The sequence below is a fragment of the Pocillopora damicornis genome, chromosome 4, assembly GCF_964200805.1.
Source record: "Pocillopora damicornis chromosome 4, jaPocDami1.2, whole genome shotgun sequence".
NCBI classification, from domain to species: Eukaryota; Metazoa; Cnidaria; class Anthozoa; order Scleractinia; family Pocilloporidae; genus Pocillopora; species Pocillopora damicornis.
In genome coordinates this window covers 1,832,869-1,855,887 of record NC_142673.1, presented here as the reverse complement: position 1 = coordinate 1,855,887, position 23,019 = coordinate 1,832,869, and the positions used below count along the sequence as shown (strand labels likewise).

Here is a 23,019-nt window from a genome sequence, read left to right as displayed (position 1 = left end):
AGCTGATACGTGACGTTCCGAGCCCTTCCGCCGTCTACCATTCTGCTTTCTGAAGTCAAAGACTTAATATCAACTCGTTCCAAATCTAATGTGCCAATATTCAGAACACTGAGGGCATAACGTGTGAAATTTATTCGAGAAAATATGTTCCGCTAGCTCCTTCTGTTGGCTAGCTGTGACGCAGTTTCCCGCAATTACCGTGTTAGGAATCACGTCTTCTCAGAACCCAGTCTCCTACGTTACCCACGTAGGTGTGAACCTTGAACGGATAGTACTGTCACATTATAAATATATATATGTTATTTGCCGGCTGGGAGGTCCGTATGGTGAAAAACTGTGACCGAGGTCTTGAAAATACTGCCCGAGGCCGTAGGCCGAGGGCAGCATTTTCAAGACCGAGGTCACAGTTTTTCACCATACGGACCGACCCTTAGCCGGTAAATAACATATTTATTGTTTTTAAACTTGACGAAATTCTTTCCGAAAGAATCCGAATGATTTATGGCCGTAAATACGGCAAGATCTTCCATAAACTGAACAATTTTTGAGTGAGTAAATGGTAGTTAAAACAGAGGTGATGCAAATTTAAGAGAGATGCCTCAGCGAAACATTTTCATTTCCGCAACGATAAAGGTGATTTAAAAGGCTTCCAAACAAACTTTGAAACATTATTTTTAAAAGTATCTGTCACAATCTGACACCTGTCAATTAGAGAGCGCGCAAAAAAAAAAAAAAAAAAGCGTAGGAACATTTGAAAACCAACAGAACTTAGTTTGGCAAGGACTGTCACGACAATGATTTCTTCAAAATCAGTTAATGATCTAACGGAAAGTATTATTCACTCTCATCGACCATTCATTCATGTACGAAGATTTACCTCTGTTCATTAAGTAAACGGCGAGGAAAGTAATTGTGAGTAAATTCAATTTTTTTATTTTGAAGTTGTGAGAGTTTGCTCGTTTGTTTGCTGTAATGGCGTGTTTAACTCTGATCTTTCCTTCACAAAAACTAAATTCGAACGGCACACTCCAACGAGACACAAGGGAATGTAATGCGACCTCTTCTCAAAAAATTCCTTCAATTTCTGTTGTGCAATTTAAGGTACAAATGTCCAAATTGAACGGAATTGGAAAGACCCACCAGGAGCGTATATTTGTTGTAGAACTTAAATTAAAACTTCGCTCGCTCTTTCACTATGAACAAATTGCTCGAGAAAATTCAGATATTAAATGAATGAAAGTTCCATCGTTCAGTTTAACTGTGACCAAATACCTCACGTTTCAACTTTCTGGGTACTTTTTGTAAACGATTAAAATTAATTTGCAGACGGTTTTTAGGCCGCTTGTCAACCAACGTAATGACACTATTGTTTATACAAATTCATTCTGAAACCAATATTTTTCTGTCAACCAAAGTGATTTGATGGGAGAAAAGAGAGGATTCATAAGTTATTTATCGGCTTGAGGTAGTGACCGAAGTGTTTGCTTAAAAATACTGCCCAGCCGGAAAACGAGGTATATTTATGAAAAATGACAACGAAAGTTGGGATGTACTCGGCGACTCACGAAAGCGTTACCGTGGCCCGTGGGCAAAGATAGGAAAATACTGACCGGGTAAAGAACCAATCAGATTGCAAGATTCGTTACCGTGCCCTCTAAAAAAACAGTAAAGATCTTTACTGAGCCGTTCTTGCAGCATATTAAGCTATTTTTTAATCATTATCAATATGCAAACTACTCTTTTTTTTTCAACTATCTCGCTTGACTCTTCTTTTCCGCTCCAAACACGGGAAGTCGAATCTGTGTTGTTTACGCTTGATCGAGCAAACAAAATAACCGTTGAAAAACTACAGTGTCTATAATTTTTTTTTAAAAAAAAGAGCTGCTGATGTTAGCTAGTTGACGAAATAATCATCAAGGTCTTGTTATTATCATTTTTCCAACGGCTTTGTGTTGTTGTGTTCTTATCTCACCGGTGTGTAAATTCTAACACGTCTTGCCATTGGTTATTTAAGGTAAGTAGGTGTCAGAGCGAACAAAACACATTTAAAATATTTTGTGATTGGCTATCGAGAGAGCCGCGCTGGAGTCTGGCTTAGTACCGAATCGATTGTCTGGTCGTTGCTGCGTTGCATAGAGAATTTTCAACCTGGAATTGTGTTCTTTTACCGACAGACTTCTCTCACAGGGTATCATTTCGCTCCAGCTGTTACTTTAGTGGAATTTTTACAGGTTTGTGTCGCATCTGGAGGTAATTTGGTCAGGCTGTTATCCAAAGGAGGCTTGCAGGAACTATTTGCTGGGATGCCGCCATGATACTAAGCTAGACTCTTTTCATGGTTCTCTGCCGATTCACTTGCTTGGAACACCAACTTATTGCTAATGTGTAAGTGCGACTAACAGCATCCAAACTGGATCCACTTGACGATTTCGACCCGTCCAAAATGGACGATTATAACGACGATGGTGAGTAAATCTGATAGCGATTATTCTGCAAATGTAAACTGGGCTAACAAACTTGTTGTGAAACCTGCACACACAAGCAGGCGTATGGCGTTGATTCTTATGCAGAATGCAATCAATATGTGTGTTTGTTGCTTAGATGACGGCATACAGGACAAGTCTTCCCATGGTAGACTTCGAAAAAGAAAGGCAAACCAGACCTTCATGATCAAAGAGTGAGTTTTTCTTGAAGGCTTTTACCGAAACGTGTTTTGAGTTGCGAGGTATTTTATGTCTGGCCAGCGTTGGTTATGATGTGGTGTGCGTTATTTCAATGCCTTCTCAAACTTTCCTACTTTTTCTGCTGTACAGGGAAGACTCGGATGATGATGATATCGAAAAGGGTGACCAAAAAATGCCCAGGTAAAGGAAAACTGACCATTTTCTCCGCAGGACGTGTCTGAACTTTGTTGTGTAGTGAAATAGTTATAATAATTAGATTGTAAGTTCGGTAGGAGGGACATTGAAAACAAAGGACCCAACTACCGAATTCTTGTTTTGACATTGAATTATCCAAGCTTATTTATTTCCTGTAGTTGTTTGCTTTTCGATCGAGAATTGCACTTTCGGTTATTTAAGTTTGTGATATTCTGACCAAAGTCGGGCAGGGGTCGTGATTTCAACGTTACAGAACATGTCGTTTGTTTGATAGCAAATGTCTTGTTTGTAGCGAAAGTTATGCCCGATCCGTGGGCAAAGATATTTTTCAAGCTTCAAGTGCAAAATGCTTAATAGTATTTTACTTTAACAAGCTCTCTTTTAATGTTTACAGAACGTCGGACGAGTCTAACAAGGAGAAGTTTGCAAGGTATTCTGTGTCTGTTTTCAGTCACGTACATGGTTTTGCTAGCTACTATCTACATGGTTTTTTTATTTCAGCAAACATTTTCGAAGCTATCAAAACCATTTTTATTGTAAACGACTCGTAACTCTCTCTATTTACATCATTTATGTTATGGCAATCGAACACACGTTCACCATTAACGTTTGCATTGTCAGCTGTAATTTTAAAAGCCGGTAGTAAGATTTTCTTTTTTTCCGTTTACCCTTGCAGATGTTTTTTTGCTTTTTCGTTCAAAAATTTGCAATGCCATTTTCCGTTATTGTTAAACAGTCTCTGCGAAGAGTTAGAAAGTTGACGAAAGAACTATTAAATTATTTTTGAAAACGTATCGGTATATGATCGAGAGCCCTTTAAACTTTTGTTGAGAATGTGCTCGTGAAACAATCCGGTGGGAATTTAGTTTGCTTGTTAAGTAGGTAAGGGTATACGTAACATAAAATTATTTACCAATATTCTTTAAAATCTGCCATGTTAACTAAACATGCTGTTTGGTCTAAAGATTTTTTTAATGAATAATTGTAGTTGGCTTTGTGAAAGGAATACAGGGTACAGAATCACTCTCATTTGATTGCAAATAATTCTAAAACAGACAAACCTACAAATTCCTTTCCTCTTAAAAAAAAATTAGCCAGATTAGTGAGGCATGACTTGTATTATATTTTGGGAATAAACTTAAATATATGCTCAACTTATCAATGTAACTAGGAGTAAGATTGTTCTAATGAAAATTATTGGTCTTTTGAGCCTCAGACATGGTCTGACAATGAGCAGGGTAAATTTCAAATGGAAACTGTTGGTCAAAGGGGAGGAGGAAGGGAGTTAGGATACAGGTAGTGCTAGCGCTCTCTGTCTGCCTCTCACCACCCCCCTTCAGTTTATGAAATTTACCACTCCCCCTCCTTTTATTTCCATCCATACTTTGGCTTGTGTGTGTGTGGTGAGAGCTGTACATTGTATCATGTGGTAGCTTTTGTTTTTGTTACCTGACCATTAACCTCCCTATAACTTTTCTTTATACAGGGAGAACCATAGTGAGATTGAGAGGCGAAGAAGAAATAAAATGAATGCTTATATAAACGAGTTATCTGATATGGTACCATCCTGTAATGGATTGGCTCGGAAACCAGATAAACTCACTGTGCTTCGAATGGCTGTGAACTACATGAAATCTCTCAGAGGACCAGGTATGTCAACAACAAAGTCACTTTTCAAGTCTAGTTTGTGGTTTTTCAGTGTATGGGTGGTTTAGGAAGATAAGAGTGTCCCTTGATTGGCTTCTCTTTAACAGAGGAGGAATAATCCTGAGCCTAGCAATTAATTGGTTTCCAGAACAAGACACAAAAAGCTACCCCTTCCAGTGTGTTGAGATAGACTGGACGTTAAAGAAGCAATGACATTTAGATCATAACAACTTTGAATCCTGGTCTCTACCTTCAATCTTGCAGCTAGTTTCTGCAAGTTTTTTTTTTTTTTAATTAGACTGGTTAATGTTTTGGTTGTCTTCTGATCATATTTAATTTTTTTTTCTTTGTTCCTTGTCTAAAGGCCAGGGTCCTAGTGATGTATCATACAAGCCTTCATTTCTCTCTGATCAAGAACTTAAGCACCTTATATTGGAGGTAGGCCTGATATTTTATTCTTAGGGCAAATTTTTTTCAATATTAAATTTAATGTTACTTAAGAGAAGGAAGTATAATCTCTTGCATCTTCTGAAGATGGAATTACCTTTTGGGCTAAATTATAGATAAACAAAGTTGTTAATGTTCACAGGCAGCAGATGGTTTCTTGTTTGTTGTGAATTGCCGCACTGGAACTGTGGTGTATGTTTCAGACTCTATAACTCCAGTCCTCAACCAACCTCAGGTAACCTTCAGATTCTGTTCTCAGCTTTGTAAATAGATAAAAACTCATGAGGTAAACAGTGTAAACAGTAATAGAGTAGACAACAAAAACTCAATTGAATGTAATACCATTTATTAGGGGAATGAAACCATGTTTTTCACTTTCTTGCACTCTCTGTGACCTAAATGTTAGCACAACAGACTCTTGATCAACTGGTCAGAGTTTAAAGCCTTGTTGGGTCATTAGGTTGTGTTCTTTGGCAAAGACACATTACTTTCACACTGCTCCTTGTCAAGCAGGGGTTATGAATAAATAACCTGACAAACTGTGGAGATTCACCCGCACTTTTTCCAAAATCTCCTAGTAGTTAAGTGCTACAGTGGCTGGGAAAAATGGTAAGGATGGACAGTTATGGTCCCCAAAGTATCCAAAAATATTTTCTTTCTTCCTTTGTTTTTCTGAGATAAACTCTCAATTTTTTGTTTGTTTGTTCTGTTTTGCAGAGTGCTTGGATGAATCAGGAAATTTTTGACTTAGTTCATCCTGATGATGCAGAGAAAATTAGAGACCAGTTATCTGCTACTGAGTCCCCAGATGCAGGAAGGGTCCTTGACTTAAAGAGTAAGTGATGTACAGCAGATTAGTTACTAAGTTAACCTTGCACACCTTGACATCAGATTGTATATTCTTGATACTGTTCTCTATACATTCCTCAAGGTGCTGACAAGGAGAATTTGTGTAATGACTATGAGCTTCTGCAGTTGGTGTTCATCTCCTTTATTCTCCTAACCCTAATGTTTGATTTACAGTGTGATTTTGTAAGGAGGAACTACCGTAATTTTTGGCCAATAACCTGTGGGTAATCTGTTAAATTTTTTCACAAACAGTTGTTGGTGCAGGTTATAGGAAGGGGCGGGTAATACTATAACTTTTAAAGCTTCCAGTGTAGTTAAAAACGATAAACAGGAAAAAAACAGGTGATAAGATCCACTACAGATACTCTTCAAAAAAATTGTGCAATAACTAATTTATTTCATGCAGACTGCTTCTTATAATAAGAGAATTTATTGCTCTTGATGAAAGCTGATGCAAATCGAAAACATACAAAACGTGATAACATAGCTTTTATCTTGTTCATACTCGTACTTTCTTACCTTGTCAATGTCACAGCTCAAAAACAATGAAGGAACTTTGTGTGAGTTGACAATTTTATTTTGTTTTTGGGTGCTGGTTATCTACCAGTGCGGGTAATCTGTTGAAATTTTTTTCTCGTTATTGCAAAAATTGACCGATGCGGGTGATCTGCCATGTGGGTAAATGGACGGAAATTACGGTAATGTTAATCACTCTTAAGGGTCAAGGGGTTACTGCAATGGTATTACTAAAGTTGTTTATTGAGTAACAGTGAAATAAATTTGGTGAAATCTTTGCTAGTTGAATTTTCAAACATTCTCTGTCGTGATTTATTTTCTCATTAACAACCTTAAGCCTTCATTCTTTTTTTCTTCCTCTGTATAGCTGGAAGTGTGAAAAAAGACAGCCATGGAGGTAGGGGGACTGTTTTTTTTTTTTTATAGAAATGTTGACAGGAGATATTAATTAATTATTTTTCTTTTTAAGTGTTTTGACCAAATACTAATTTCCATTTCCCTTTCCTTTATTCAGCTCTGTCAAGAATGTATTCCAACTCAAGGAGAAATTTCATTTGCCGCATGAGATGTGGAAAGGAAGAGAGTGATAATGCTGCAAGGGGAAAAGATAATCGTTTAAAACTTCTTGATGATGAATATGCCATTGTGCACTGTACTGGCTATATTAAGGTATAGGGGTATGAATTAAAATTGGATTTAAATAACTTCACATCTTCAAGTGATCTCTTATATCCTCCTAATTTCATAAACCTCCTGCCTGACATTTCTTAAGGTGCTCATAAGGATAATTTTTTTAACAATCGAGAGGTTCTCTAGGTGATGATCAGGTTCTATTGTCTCATGACCTTATTGTGTGATTTGGAGTTGATATTGTAAGGAGAATTTAGATACCAGTCACTCAAAGGAGTGTGAGGATTACTAAATCCTTGAGGGTGGATGACAGGACAAAGTGTGGGCTCCCAACTTGCATTTGGACATTGTACTTTCTCTTGTCACTCATGTAAAAGCTAAGTGCCGGATAGTTCTAATGCCACCTAAAATTAAAGGACAAAGCCTCAGATATCATATAGGAAAGTTAACCATATGAGCTCTTTGTTTGGTGGAATTGTTTTTTCCCGGTGCTGGAATGGTTGCTAGAAGTCTTTTGGTAGACTTATTATTTTCTTTTTTTTAATTATAACACATGTGACATTTGAGACAAAAATAGAAAGCTCCACTCATAGAAACATAAATTTTTATGCTTTCACACCAAACTAACCCCCCCCCCTCCCACTGCTCCCCCCTTCCCATTTACTCAAGGGATACATGTCAAACAGGAAAATGTTTTATGTTCCATTACCAACAGTCCTTTGGAGGCAGCACAGCTGTATGTGCATCAGGAGATGCAGATACCTCAGAGAACAGCTGTTTGGTGACTATTGGAAAACTTCAGCCAACAAGTATACCCCAGAGCTCTGACTTGTTGGATTCTCCTCCTGTGACAGAGTTTATCTCTAGGCACAGCTTGGATGGTAAATTTACATTTGTTGACCAGAGGTAGGCGTACATCAAGTACATATCCCTAATATGTCTTTGCTGAAATATGCAAAATATTGACAGTGGAAGAATAAATGAATCTCACATTGATTAAATCATTGCTCAAGGTACACTTGACCTGCAATAACTCAAACATTTAAGCTATCAGGAGTTTGATCAGTTATGAATGCTTGCGAGTCAATTGTAAATTGAAGTGCAGCACCTGTCTTAGCTTCGTAAACTCATCTTTAAGTTATGACATATTTTATCACAGCAAAAAATTGTTTCTTGTTATTGTGTCTTTTAGAGTGTCAGATGTTCTAGGATACAAACCCCAAGAACTTCTTAATGAAGTGTGTTATGACTTTTTCCATCCTGATGACTTGGAACATATGATGGAAAGTTATCAACAAGGTACTTCTTCCTTGACTCCAAGGTCATAATTTAACAAGAAGTCACTCATTGGTTTCATACAACTTGTGCCAAGTGTAGTCCTTTTTTTTAACTAGCATTATTTCATGTTTGCAGTAATGAAACTGAAGGGCCAAACACTTTCCGTGAGATATAGATTCCGTGCTAAGGAGGGCAGCTGGGTGTGGCTTCGAACAAGCTGTCACAGTTTTCAAAATCCTTACACTGATGAAGCAGAATACATTGTTTGCACCAACTGCCGTGGTCAACCGTGAGTACATACAATCCACATACATTGTAGGACCTTGAGTTAGATTCCATACTTGTATCTTTGTATTATCGCTATATCATATGGAGAACTCTTGTAGTACTATTAAGACTGAATATTAATCATAGTAACCTTTACTAACCTACTTTTTCTTTTTCGCTGTCCAGTAGTGGCAATATGCAGCCTGTAACTCTAAACCTGTCCAGTCCAACTGTAAACTCCTCTCTCAGTGGGCCACTGACAGGCAGTACAGATTATTCTGATATATCTCCTCGCACAGACCTAACAAGCCCCGACTCTGCAGTGTCTATGTATCAGAGACACCCCCAGCTTGCTCCAGTACGAGATGAAGCCATTCATCGTTATACACAAGGAGGTGCAGTCCCAAAAGGTGACACTCTAAGGTTGATTAATTCTTGGATAATATTATTGCAGCGTGACAGTAGGGTATAGAAAATGGTCAAATTTTTAATTTAAACAATCTTGTCTTTTTTTTTCTTTTTTTCTTTTTTTTCAGTATCCCCACGTTTGGAAGGTGGCTTGGAAGCTCTTTCCAAGGTTTGTAATCTTTAATCTCGCCTTACTCCTTTAAATACATCTTTTACTGAACTGTGCAAAAGAAAAGGTGGTGTAGGAATCTGAATTTTGCTGACATTCTCACTGGTTGTGCCAGAAAACATAGCTTGAGAGGTTCTCCTCTGTCTTCAGCTGAATTTTCTTCCTGATCTCCAAGTGAGGTGTAGGGTCCTCACTGTCTCAGAGTAACTCCTCGTGCAGAAGTAGTAACAGTTACCAGCAAGCCATAGGTTAGTGTAGGCACAAGGTGTAACTAGCAGGTAATGTGCAATGGATCACCATCCACCAAGGAGGAGAAGCAACATTCAAGGTCACTTCAAGCTACAAAAAACAGCCTAAGTTTTGATCGCTGAGAGAGGAAGTCTCCTTATTGACATGACTACTCCTTTTTACCTACTACCCTCCTTCCACATGGCTAACACCATAATGTACCCAGGAGAGTTAATTGAAGGGTTATATTTCCAGGCTAGTGAGCTTACTGACAAGCGAAGTAATGTTTCGCCCAACACTCCTGCCGCTCAAGTACCTAAGAAATCTGAAGGTACAATGGGTATTCCAGTGTCTAGTGCAACAGCACAGAGACTTCCACCAGGAATGATACAACATGCCATAGAACATGGCACTGGTAAGACACAAGATGTCTATTTGAGAGTCAATTTTTGTTCGTATTATTTTGTTTCTAGCACTGTATAGAGATAGGCATACAGTCAAATATATTAAACTGACACCTTAAAAGAATAAATAAATTAATTTTTCAATCTAAAAGATTCATTGAAAATTAAATGTGAATGCTATTACTATTTGTTGCATCTGTAAACTTGTTTCTAAGGAATGAAATTTGATGGAAAAGTAAAGCAATGCAAAGTTTTGGCAAAGTTTATCCAAGTTGAGAGAAATCTAAAATATCCTTTACATTTAACGAACTAGTATCATTGTACATTGTACATTGTACATTGTACATTGCCATCAGGGCCCAATTGTTCAACAGCTGATTAGCGCTGACCCAAGGTTAAATTTTATTCTCAGTTTCTTTGATTCCTTTATTCAAAAGCCAATTTGGGATAATTTTCTTGATTCTCTTTAGAGCATGCAGTCATAACATTTTAGACAAAAAAAATCCGCTAAATCTTTTTTAAGCTTTCAGATCTGAAATAAAATTTTACACTAATCCTGGGTTATCATAACCCAGCTTTGGACAACCTGGCCCAGAAGTTTTTTTTTTTTTTTTTTTTTTTTTTTTTTTTTTTTCTCCAGGGATTTTAGAAGTAATAATTAATATGAAAGATTGTGTGAAAGGAAGTTAAGAACATTTTACCAGCATACATATATAATTCACCCAAAAGAGGAATTAACAAGCATTTTCTTGTTTCTAACCAATGAGGGTAGGAGATGAATTCGAAGTGTTTTTGTGAAAGCAATGAATGGAATCTCATTTACCTGGAAATTTTACTTATGACACTGCTTCTGGTAAAACAAAAAGAACAGTTGGTAAATATTGTGTTGTATCATTTGTTATTTTCTAGTTGACTTGGACAGTGCTGAGTTTTCTGCTGGCCAAGCTGGCAGTCTGCTTGCAGCCATGGTTCAGCGGAGAAATGCCATGGCCGCTGCTGCAGTTTCTCAAGCTCAAACACAGCAGGGTGGGTACCCTCTCATTTCTCAGATGAATGGTAACATGGCCACAATGATGAGACCTGGAAACATGGGAGGACAACAAAGAGCGATGGGTCCAATGTCACCAATGGAGATTATGAGAGCACAAATTCCACGTAACATGCCAGACATGAACTCCCCTGGAATGATGGGTTACGGCAGTGCTACAACAACCCGAAATGGTCAAACCCCTGGGAAGAACACAGTGGACACTGGCCAAAAGAGTGGGTACCCACAGGTCATGAATGATGGTGTAAGTGGAAGAGATATGATTTCTGGAGCATGGGCACACCAGAATGTTATGGCAAGACCTATTAGAGAAGGTGAGATGAAGCCAACAGCACCTGGAGGAATGCCTCTTGCATCACAGATGGATGCTGCCACACAACAAGGGATGTACAGTGGAATGAGACCACCTGGAGACCCATCCAATGTGCGAGGACCCACACCAGGATATCATTACTACCAGTAACAGTAGAGAGCCCAGAAGTAGAAAATATACTCACTGAAATGCATGAATCAGGACTTACTTAACTTTTTATGTGCAGTAAAGTCAAATCTGCCAAAATGGTTTTCCACTGACATCTCCCATGGTAGGTCAAAATGCATGAGGCTCAATGTATCTTGCAATCTTCGCAGAAAAGATCAATAACTTTCACTGGTATTATGTAACCAATATGGTAATTGGCAAGAGGCAAATATTATTTGCAAAAGAGCTTTGAGAAAAAAGTCACCACAGAGAATGCTTCAATATGGAGACACTAGCTATGACCAGGCTTGTTATATTTAACAAAGCTAGTTAGTAACTATGACATCGGAAAGATCTGCATAAGAATCCATGAAACATGTTTCTTAACTGTAGGGTGAAACTTTAGAAGTGTGTTAGCAAGTAGTTTTTTTAAAAAAGAGGATTACTATAATTATGAAAGATTTTTATCTTGTTCCTTTTTGCTCTTGTCTTCATTTTGTTATTTGATTATCTGACTTTCCTTCTTGAGAGAACTGGAAAGCTATAGCAAAGTATTTTTTGAACACATGGTATCTATAGTTAATATTGTTTGTGATAAGAATTATAGCTTTGAGTGTCACTGCAACCATGGAACTTGCAAGTGAAATATACTTACTCCCATACACAAGGCTTTAAACTGTGCATTGTTGTGGAAACCTTTCCACTATTGTGGTTAGTTCTGTTTATTACAACTTTTTCTCTTTTGATACTCATTCTTGCAGGAACTTGTTAACTTGTACTCTTTAACATGATTATTTTTTACCATGGAAACAATATAATCAAACAAAATGGTTATTGTTAATGATCTCCTAGCTGAAAGGAAACTTGTATCATAGGCTTAACATGGAATTATTATGGACTGTTCACAAGAAAATCTTCACATTCCATTGAAAGTGCACATTTTTGTATTGTCCAATTACATATACCAGAGAGATTTTTATCATTCATATTCCCTATAAGGAACAATCTCCTCTGTGGGTTTCCTGTTGTATTAGTGACTTTCATCATAAATGTTGTTGTTATCATGCCTCTAAAAATGATAGTGAAGCAGCTTGTATAGCTGGTGGTATTGTTTTTTGTGTGTGAGGCTAAAAGACATATCTCCTGCATCTTAATAAAGGGTCATGTTCATTATGTGCAACCTGTTTTAATCTCCCCTTTCCTGAGTTATCCCTTCTTCTTCTTGGTTTGGTATCACCTCTTGCATTCTTCCTTACCAAACTAACTTTTTGGATTCATTGGAAATCCATTTTAATCTTCTTGACCCCTAGCCATCCTTGCTCTTCCTCAGTTAATTATTGATCTTTTTGGCATTTTCTGTCCCACTAAACTAATATCTCGAAGTATCCTTGAAGTCTTAGGGGGTTTCATCATCATCTGACCTTTCCTTGGTGGAATTGGCTGCTATGGCAAATCTAACCTTGATGCAAACAATCCTGCTTGCCATGTAGATGGTAACAAAAGGTGCACACTTGTTATCAAAAAAGAGGTATCTAAGACCTCAAGACAGATTGTAGTATATTTGTGGACAAAAGTATTGGGTACATAATAACTGATGCACAGAAAGGCGTTTGAGAAAAAAAAATTTCAAGAGACACTTTGTTTTATTAAAAGTAGGTATAGCCTTAGATATTGTTGTGTTAGTGTTGTAATTAATAATAAATCTTTATTCTGAGGTTTCTGCGTTTTGTGGTTTTTATTTCGGTATCAGCACATTAATAAGTGGCAGGAAAAGAAAAAAAATTGTTATAGTTGTGTCATTTTTGATAGTCTCAATTAATTACTAACAGTGATCCACAGGGATGGTTCTGGTGGTCCAGACCTACCTTCCCCTTGTGGTTACTACCATTCTAATACCAATATTCTCACATGAACGAGATCACATGTTAGTACTTACCGGTAACTGGCTGACTTTTTGTTATACATCTTGTCTTGAGTAAAAGGGGGGGGGGGCTGAGCATGGGTCTCTGCACACCTCTACCAAAGATTATTAGTAATCACCCTGGTGCAATATCACTCAGTGGTTTGCTGGTCCCCAACCTCTGTGCTGTGTCACCATATTTAAATTGTTTTCGCACCAATTAATCAGGAGTCAGCATTTTTTCCTCAAGTGTCCTTTTGTACTAGTATCCTAACTGTCAAGCATGTTCTTGCAACTCTTTCTATGTTCAATTTTTATTTAACTTGTTTGTCATTGTGAATTACTGTTACTTACATCCTTTTTACATGTATTTCAGATTCCGCTGGGTATGTAAATAAAATTTGAGATTTTTATCATTACATTCACTACACCCCCTTTAGCTGTCTTTCATTTACCAGCAAGTTGGTTTTGGTACTGAAATAACACCCTCCAGAAAATCACTTCCTGCAGTTTCCTCCCCACTTTCCTGTGTTATGTACTGAAATTGTGAAAAGAACTTACATGCAGGTTACCCCTGAGAATTTCTGGGTGAATATTAAACTTAATTCGCTGCCACCAAGGTAACAGAAATTAAGAGTTCTTTTTTGGACTTCCCTCCATTAGAGAAGAACAGAAACTAATTTGAAGAAAGTCTCTGTTACCAAAATAGATCTAATCTGTTGAATCATTAATGCATTCTGTTGTAATTTCAATCCTTTTGAAAGAGTTTGGGTAATCCAAAGAAACTCTACTTCTCTATACTGACCATTTTTTTGTCCTAGGAAAGAGTTGACACATTGCTCCTAGTTGATTCCTCTGCAACTGCCACCACTCCACAAAAGCAAGGGCCATTAAATTGATACTATTTAATATACCACAAAACTACTTCAAGCATAGAGTGTACAAGGAACAGTAGCAGTGGGTGAAACAGATTAGGATGCGTTGTCAACATGCAAACAAATGCTCTTGAATCTTCATCGTTGAATCAATTTTACCACAACTTAAGTAACATTGCTATCACATGATTCACTTGGAAATTAAGGCTTTAACTGTTTAACTCCCATAGTTGGACAGAAAGACATTCTCCTTAAATATCAAGCAAACAAGTGATGAGAGTAAAGAAAAATCTCAACTACAACTACCATCATAAGAATTATATGGCAGGCAAAATTACTAGTTGAGATCTTGGAAATAAATGGCTCATGAAAATTTTTCAACCTTGAGTCAGAGCCTGAAGTGAGAACTTTGACTTTAAGATAGCATCTTCTCTCAAAGGGGAAGTTGTCTGGTTGACAAGTACTTAAATACTACATTTGTAGTGCTTGGTGCTTACCACAAGTCTGAGCTGTGCATAAAAAATACAATTATTAAAATATCCAATTTCTAAAACAAACAAATTATGGCATATCTTAAAATTTGAATAAGCTTCTAGCAGGTTACCACAGAAACTACAGCACAAGCATGGAAGCTTTTAAAGAAGAACAGGCAAGCAAACTGAGCTGACATGTTGTTAGTGCCTCACTAATTACTACTTAATTTAAAGCTTCAATACTTGTGCTCCGCACAGCTCTTGAAGGAGCCTGCTCACAGCTCAAGTATAACTTCAACACTTGTACTCAGCACAGGACTTGATAGAATCTCTTTTTACACTGGTCTGAACAGCCCTTGTTTTCATCTTCTTTTCTCATCCTTTGTTGCATCAAAGGCACAAAAACATTCCAATCATGAAACTGTGTTGTCCAATTTAGGAGAACCAACTTGTACAAACTAAGATTTCCAAACACCAATCTTTTTTCCTTGATCCAAAAGTCCAGTAGCAGAATCAACATTCCTGTACATTCCCTGCTGTGTATCCTCTCAATGACCCTTTTGACCTTTTAAAGTTTGTTCTTTATCTGGAGTAGTAAATACTTTGAAAACCCAAAATCCCTGAATTTAGCATTAAGGAAAGACACCTTATTTTTGATTTGACCCTGTCTGTACTGCTTTTAATTTCACAATTAACTAAAAAAAAAACAGAAAATATGAAGTTTTTTAATTACCTCATGTGTATAAATACTTCTTAAGTTTATCCGGGAAATTAGGTGAACACATAATGAAGCTTGGTGTAAAACTTTTAGTGGTAGTTTTGGTGAGTTAAATACTTAAGAAGAAAGTTTTGACGGCCCCATTCTTCGTGTAATTGTCTCTTTAAGTACAACTTCCAAATCAGGCATATCGTTAGGTTACTATCAGAAAGTCTATTTTAAATCGTTTTCTACATCATGACCTCATCTAGAATTTAAATACAATGAACCATTTATTTTATCAAAAATACAGGATACAAGAGCTGCCACATGCAGGCAGACCATAAAGCAAACTCCATAAATGATCAGAGTTGGGTAATTTTCTTGCACTGCAGTTGCCATCGAACAATCTTGTAGTCTACAGACATGAAAACCTTTGCATTAGATTATTGCAAGTTGTTCAGTGTCAAAACGTGTAAGTACAGAATTGTGTAGGTTTCGTTTATACGTAAAAAGAGCAACATAATAAAACATTTAATTGCGTAAAACACGTAGGACTCACGTTTAAAACGAGGCCGCAGATCGCCCAATTTATGCTTGCATTCCGATATAAGATATTACTTAGCAGGTATTTTTAGAGTCAGCTGAAAGCCAAGGGACAATATCACAAACTTTCTGATTGGTCATTCTTTCCCAACGTCAAATCTAAGCTGTTAAGATAGATCAATAAATTTGATTGGTTTAATTGAATAGCCGGTCATTCGACTTCACCCGAACAAAACTTTCCTCTGATTGGCTGGAAAATTAGTAACCGTTCAGGCCGCGCAGAATGCTCCGACGGCGCATGACGAATGGCTTTCGTTAGCGCCTGGGAGAGGAGGGATCCATAGAAAATTTGACCCTTTCGTTGTGATTTTCGTGAGAATTTTGTCTTTTTTTTGTGTTATATGGAGTGTACACACGTTGGTCAAGCCGTAAAAGTTGGCTCACAGCTTATTCAAAAGATACGTCGGGAAAAAACGACGCAGTGGTCTTGCTCAAGTACGGTTTCAGTCGAAGAGGGTCGATTAGTTACCCATTTCTCAATTTCTGGTCTTTTGGTTTCACCTTTACCGGTGTTTCTAAAGAGCTCAGAATTCTGACTTAATTTCTATGTTCTAGTTTGTAGATCAACAAAAAGTCCATGGATATGTCTGCGTTGTGGTGTCATCAGCTGCGGAAGGTACGTCACCGATAAAGTATCACCGTGTTGTTTGAGTTGTTTTGTCGATCAGGGGGTGTCGAAACGTAGGAATGTCGCCGCGCTGTTTAGCTCTCCCATGAATTTGATATCAATTATTCACCCGTAGATGGTTTTATTAATCTAGTGGCCATTTTACTCCAGGTACGTGAATGGTCATGCCAAAGCTCACCATGAAGACAATCAACAGCATTCGGTGTGTTTGGATCCAAGTTTGTCTGCGTTTTGGTGAGCATCAAGATTTGTACTTTGCTAGGAAATTCGATGATGTCATTGGAGCTTCGTTTCCGATTTTTTGCTCGACGTTTTTGCTAACCCCTCGATACATTTTGTATTTTTCTACAGCTATGCTTGCGACGAATTTGTTATCAACGATACAAAGTCGGGAGATATTCAGAGAGTACGCGAAATTATGTTAGAGAGAGAAAATAGGTAATGTTATGTTTACTCGTTTATTTAAGGAGAACGGTTGAAAAAGGAAACCAGGAAATCATTAAAAAATTTATTTTCATGTACTATCAATTTGTTTTACTGGCAGTGAGGTGTTCTCAATTCGACGTTTTGTCCGTAGTTGTTTCCATTGTTTGGGTTATAAACTTCATTTGAAGATTGCGTTATTCGTTTCCCCGGTGGCCGCCATGTTGTTTTCAAGCCCATGAATCACTGCACGGCACGTGTTTACGTGACGTATGTTTGTCAGAGTATTATGGGGTACCAAGCAATTGAGACAATTTAGGCGAAAAATTATACAACGAAATTAGTGGCCAGTAGTTTTGGAGAAGATTTTTGTACAATCTCATACTATTCTAAAACAAGGGATGAGTCATTACAGCAATACTTCATTACTTAATAGGGATACTCCTAAAACAGAGTGCATCCTACAAAGAGTTGGAAAGCAAATAAATAAATTAAAGAGAAATTATTTACATGCCAAATATTATATTTACATTTTAAAATTACTATTTACAAGTTTTAATCTACACTAAAATTCTGAATTAGATACAGTGAATTAAAATAAGAATACTTATCACAATAACTTAGTCTTGGATCTAATGGTGGGCATTACACCACTATTTGAAGGGAAAAATATATGTAGTTACAGGTAGCTGATTCCAGGCTACTATGGAACTGTTGAACGAATATTTGTAAACATTGCAACTGGCCTGAATATTAGGAATATGAAAGGGAATGCACAAGAGACTCAAGAAGCCCTTTTTAGAGAACATACTTATTACACAAATACAAATGGAAGGGAGATACCAATTAGGCCTTGTTGGATTATATAAAACATGGATAATTGTCATGAAAGTCTAATGAAAGTTCAAGGGTGTTCCAATCTATCATCATACCCATTGTTTTTGTTACTAAAGAAATAAAAGAACAACATATAATTTGAATGTGATTTAAATGAGGGTCTTTATGGAATGAGATGGTTAGGAATTGTTGTTAATGATTAACAGAACTTAATTTTTGTTAGGAAACGTCGTCTGCAGGATTCAACTTCGCCTGAAAGACAAAAGAAAGCTTCAAAAGCAAATGTAAGTTCAACCATGAAGAATGGAAAAAAAAAATAGAATGTGCAGGGTTTGCATGGGTCTTGCAGGGTGGGGGGGGGGGGGGCATTTTCCAGGACTAGGGAAAAAAATGTATGTCCAGTAAAGTCTTAGAAATCTGCTTAGCACAAGCAATAAAGTTTTCAGAATTTATGTTACAAGTATTGTTTGTAGATGGTAAAGTAAACTGAATTTGAAATCTTGGGAATGAAAGGTTTTGAGGTGAAATTTTGAGTCCTGGAAAATTAAATCTGAGTCTTGGAAAAGTCTTTGAAATTTGTCTCAGAAAAACAGTACAAACCCTGAATGCATGCTTGGAAAATACAGATTTCACAAGGCATTTAGATTTAATCAAATTTTTCATGCAAACAGATACTCACAGAATAGTGATTAGTCCTTTTCAATGGAATTTTTTGATGAATAGAAACTAATATTTGGAGAATTCTTAAAATTTTACTGCTTTTGAAAACAACTTCCCCCAAAACCTAAGACCCAACTTTGTAAAAAATATTTTACAGCTGAAACAAAAGGAAGGTATTTTAGAAATTAGAGTTGAAAAGGCAAATTAAAATATCTCCTAGAAAAAAATTGAGTGAAAATAGACAGACATAAACCATTTTGTGACTTCATATGCAAGTTCATGAACCTTGTAATGATTACAAACAATTGATCACTGATATATTTTTTTATGTAATATCCAGCAAGAAAACATAGGACGGGTCAAATATCTACCAGGTCTTCGAAATCTTGGGAACACATGTTTCATGAATGCAGTGTTGCAATCGTTAAGGTGGGTATTGAACATTTATTACGCTGGTTATGTTCTATATTGTTTGAGAATTAGTACATGTTGCTAACCCCTAGCCCCTAGGGGTGATTAGCATCTAATTTCTCCTTGCTATATCATCCGTTAGACAAACATTAGGGTCACAAGAATAAAGGAGTTGTTCAATAACTAAAGAAGCTCATGATTGTCCAACAAATTCTCCTTATTGGTGGTGCCTTAGGAAATGTATATAGAACAGTATGGAGAGTAGGCATACTGACGCAAGACGGTAAAATTTAAAATTTTTGTATTTCTTGTTTCCTTGATGCAGTAACATTCAATCATTCAGCTGTTATTTCAAAGACCTTCCTGCATTTGAGCTCAGAACAGATAACTCGTGTGGAAAACAGCCCTACTTTACCAGAAGCAGGAAAACAGATGAAGGGTAAGAAAACTGTTTTTACTGCTTTCACTGCCCACAGTGACAAAGATATACTTTCTTCTTACAACATCATTACAGTTCCAAGCAGAAAAGTGATGAGAATTAAAAAAAATATCAATTGGGGGATTTTCTTTCATTCCAATTTAAAAGACTTTGAACTAAGATTCTAAGCAGACAGTATGGAGACATAATAAAGAGATCTTGGTGTTGCAGGATCAAAAGCTATTTACTGGTAATAGTCTATCTTTTGATCTTTACAAGGTAAATCTTATGAATTCAAATTTTGTGGTTTTAAATATTTTCAAACCATGCTAATTGTTCTTTTCCATTTTCTTGTATTCAGATTCATAATCTGAAGTGATGGAAAGCTGCCCCCTAAAATTGATGAAATAGATGCTAGTTTAAAAATTCAGACGAAGGATTAATTTAATACACAACTCACACAAACTTTGAGTTGGCATGCTGCAGCTATGATTGTCAAAAAATCCCTTTGTAATTGGAAACTTACCATATTTATTACTTTGTCTTGACCTGTACAGATCTGTTGTGGAAGAATTACGAAAAGTATTGTGTGCACTTTGGCAGGGTGGAGGGGTCACACACTCTCCTGATGCACTTTTCTCTGTTGTGTGGAAAGTAGTCCCAAGATTCAGGCAAGTTACTGGTCTGTTACCTATGATAGTGATGAGATGATGAGGAAATTTACCCAGCAGTTCCATTAAGGTTTGGATCTTGGGGATTTCTGGATTTTGTACCTGGGTGTATACAAGCGGTGGAGAATATGGAATTTTTCTGCCTTGAATATGGCACGTATTTGAGAGAAGTGTCTCTTTGAGTAAATGTGGTATTTTCCTGCCACTACATTTGTTAGTGAAAGTTGTGATTCTAATTTGAGTCAACTCTTTTAACACAGAGGCTACCAACAACAAGATGCCCATGAATTCATGCACTATCTTTTGGACAGAGTACACACTGAACTTCTTCTGTCTCCAAAAAGTTTCGGAACAACAGAAACCATCATTACAGGGATCTTTGGTGGTCTATTACATAGTGAGGTATGTTGGAAATGGAGTTGTTACAATAATTTAGAAAGCCATGCTTTGATGATGTATTTCCTATTAAGGTTTTTATTTGATATTTATTTTACCTTCTCTTTTTCAAGGTCAAATGTTTAGTTTGTGGAACACATTCAAGGAAGTATGATCCATTTTTAGGTTAGTAGTTTATTTTGCATTAACTCAACATTGACTTTAGATCAACGAGTATCTAATTTCTCGCTATAATATCACCCCTGAATCACACTTAAAGGTCACAAACACAAAGGAAATTATCACCAGCTAAAGAACCTCTTGATTGTTCACCAGATTCTCCTTGTCAGCATCTTAAGAAATGGATAGAGAGCAGTGAGGAAAATATACATACTGATGTTAGTGTGTAAAGGGTTAATGAATTACCAGTGAGATGCAAATGTGGGGATTCTTACTAATTCTTTCTTTTTATGAATAACAGATTTATCACTGGAAATTCCAGCAGAATTTCAAGTACGAAAATCAAAGACCAGAGATCCTCAAGTTTGTCAACTACAAGGTAAGGATCAAATACTTTCTAGTAAAGTTACATCCACAAGACTAACCCCCCATGAGTTATATACAGCAAGTTTTGTTTCCTTGGGCATGCTCTTGCATCCACTCGAAAAGATTTATCAAGGACCCTCATTGTATTCTATGTTATTATTCTTGGTGCAGATGATGTGTTATTTCATAGAGAAAGCAAACTTTTTTTAATTTAATAAAATGTTCTTTTGTCAATTTGCTTACACAGATTGCTTGTATCACTTTATATCACTTGAAGAACTAACGGAGTCTGAACTATACATTTGTCCGAATTGTAAAAAGAGGCAGAAATCTACAAAGAAATTTTGGATCAAAAGACTACCAAATGTGAGACAATTTCCCTTTTTTTACTCAATCACTCTGCTTTTTTATTGCTGACACACAAATCCTATCATCATAAGTGTAGACGTAACACAGTAAACTTCTGAACCCATTTTAGAAGCCCTTGACACATCACAATTACTGGTCCCTCAGAGAGTTGGTTTAAATATGTTTCTGTGTTGAGCTGTTTGTTTTGAACCCAATACCAACAACTTGCCGCAATGTTAATTTTTCCTTTTTCTTTTTTCCAAGCCTTTTCTTTTTTTGCTGTTATTCTTACAATTTAGCCTTGTATAATAGATTCTTGATGATTTTGTAGGTGTTGTGTTTGCATCTCAAGCGTTTCAAATTCCAAGCATTCCATCGGAGCAAAGTTGATACATATGTACAGTTCCCCATGAAGGGACTGGATATGAGTCCTTATTGTTTACAAGACCAGGTAAGAACCAATAATCTTGTGAATAGAAAATTGGTCATAGGGTATTGGTAATGTCTTATTATTAAAGAGATCAGCTTATCTACATTGAAGAAATTTATTTTTCTGGTGAAGTCCTGTAATGGTTTTTATGTACAGTTCTTTTGAACTGATTGAAGTCCTAGTGTGTCTTTTTTTTTTTTAGTAAAAGTTTCACACTGCTGTTACACAAAAGGCTGAGAGAAAAAGTGCTGTCAAGTAATTCTTTCTGCCCAGTTTAATAATACATGTTTCTCTCATCAGGATGAGAACCCAAAAGCATTTCTGTTTGATCTTGCGGCTGTTGTTGTTCATCATGGCAGTGGGTAAGAATTTAACTGTGATTTAAAACTGTAGGAGTGTCAGTTTTACAGCAAAATGAATATTTTCATAATTATTTTTGTTATTTGTTTGCAGAGTTAGTGCAGGACACTACACAACGTTTGCTTTTCACGATGGTAAGTAAGATAGATCTTGTAGTGTTATGTGTCTTTGTTACATGGCTAGGGAAAATTGTGAGAAAGCAATTTTGAATCTTAAGAGAATGGCAGTATCTTTTGAAGGAAAGACTTTGGGATCCTTACCTCTTTGAAATTATTTTTTAATGATGGAGGCATTTGTCATATTGGTCAGATACAAAGGAAGGTTAAGCAAAAATCTCCACAACTCTTGTGTATTTTTTTGTTTTTTTGTTTTGGTTTGTTTGTTTGTTTTTTTTTTTTTTGACAATTTAAGCAATAATATTGTAAAAACCTGAAAATATCAATATGCCAAGAGGACTCAAGATGCTTCCAAAGTTTGACTATTTATGATAAGTTTCTAATGGGGAAAACACACTTAATGTTATGATATTATTAATCATCATTTTTGTGCTATGTCATGGTAGAGTGGTGTGTCTGTGGTTCTTAGATAGCAGTGGACTCATGACTGGAAATTTTTCTCCTCAGGACTATGGTATAATTTCAATGACAGCAATGTAACACAAACAGAAGAAGGCCATGTAAGTGGAAGCAAGGGCTATATCTTCTTTTACACGCGAAGGCACCCGAACATGGCTATCTTGGACAAGATTAGGAAATAAATACAATTATTTTCTGTTGACTGTGATCTTTTCAAATGACTTTGCTATTTTTTTACTGTTCTTTTAAGTACTGCAGCTAATCCTAAGCTCGATACAGAAGGAGAAACACAAATGCTAAATTCTGTAAAATCTCCTCACAATTAGTTTTATTCTTCTGTTAATCTTCCATTTGTTTGGACATCTCCTGTATTATTAGCCTCAGTAAAAGTGATCTGTGAGAAAAAGTTGGAGAGTTTGACTCCTGTATATAGTCAAATTTAAATCAATCGTGTACAAGCCAGTGTAATAAGTATAAAGGAGAGGAAGAGAGAGAGAGAGGGAGAGAAGCTTTACCAGAGATCTCGTGTAAATAAGAATAAAGTGCACTTTGAAAT

General features: G+C 36.6%; 2 protein-coding genes and 1 long non-coding RNA gene across 3 annotated transcripts; 2 read left to right on the top strand and 1 right to left on the bottom strand.

Annotated features, from left to right (window-relative positions):
* The first annotated feature begins 749 nt into the window (after positions 1–749).
* LOC113672682 (protein cycle) lies at positions 750–12,946 on the top strand. The gene is made up of 17 exons (XM_027189008.2): positions 750–2,465; positions 2,602–2,677; positions 2,814–2,864; positions 3,274–3,309; positions 4,366–4,529; positions 4,891–4,964; positions 5,116–5,208; positions 5,691–5,808; positions 6,706–6,735; positions 6,853–7,007; positions 7,684–7,874; positions 8,161–8,267; positions 8,382–8,535; positions 8,700–8,923; positions 9,050–9,090; positions 9,574–9,733; positions 10,632–12,946. Exons 1-17 carry the CDS (start codon positions 2,444–2,446, stop codon positions 11,231–11,233), a joined length of 2,298 nt encoding a protein of 765 aa, XP_027044809.2. The 5' UTR covers positions 750–2,443; the 3' UTR covers positions 11,234–12,946.
* Positions 12,947–13,428: 482 nt separating this feature from the next.
* Positions 13,429–15,852, bottom strand: LOC113672759 (uncharacterized). The gene is made up of 3 exons (XR_003446351.2): positions 15,738–15,852; positions 15,494–15,593; positions 13,429–15,098 (listed from the first exon to the last, which is right to left on the bottom strand). It is a non-coding gene; the product is annotated as an uncharacterized LOC113672759 (long non-coding RNA).
* Positions 15,853–15,965: 113 nt separating this feature from the next.
* Positions 15,966–23,019, top strand: LOC113672712 (ubiquitin carboxyl-terminal hydrolase 3). The gene is made up of 16 exons (XM_027189042.2): positions 15,966–16,216; positions 16,337–16,397; positions 16,560–16,643; positions 16,761–16,847; positions 17,893–17,953; positions 18,670–18,758; positions 19,066–19,179; positions 19,716–19,829; positions 20,090–20,231; positions 20,339–20,390; positions 20,686–20,763; positions 20,998–21,116; positions 21,430–21,549; positions 21,829–21,890; positions 21,982–22,022; positions 22,512–23,019. The coding sequence occupies exons 1-16, from the start codon at positions 16,123–16,125 to the stop codon at positions 22,643–22,645; spliced, it is 1,452 nt and encodes a 483-aa protein (XP_027044843.2). The 5' UTR covers positions 15,966–16,122; the 3' UTR covers positions 22,646–23,019.

Bases quoted from the DNA above. Each gene is read 5' to 3' on its own strand.
- LOC113672682 (XM_027189008.2), top strand. From the start codon at position 2,444: ATGGACGATTATAACGACGATG. The intron at 7,875-8,160 runs GTAGGCGTACAT...TGTGTCTTTTAG, and splicing joins TTTACATTTGTTGACCAGAG to AGTGTCAGATGTTCTAGGAT. The intron at 9,734-10,631 runs GTAAGACACAAG...GTTATTTTCTAG, and splicing joins TGCCATAGAACATGGCACTG to TTGACTTGGACAGTGCTGAG.
- LOC113672712 (XM_027189042.2), top strand. From the start codon at position 16,123: ATGGAGTGTACACACGTTGGTCAAGCCGTAAAAGTTGGCTCACAGCTT. The intron at 19,180-19,715 runs GTAAGAAAACTG...TGACCTGTACAG, and splicing joins AGCAGGAAAACAGATGAAGG to ATCTGTTGTGGAAGAATTAC. The intron at 21,117-21,429 runs GTGAGACAATTT...ATGATTTTGTAG, and splicing joins GGATCAAAAGACTACCAAAT to GTGTTGTGTTTGCATCTCAA.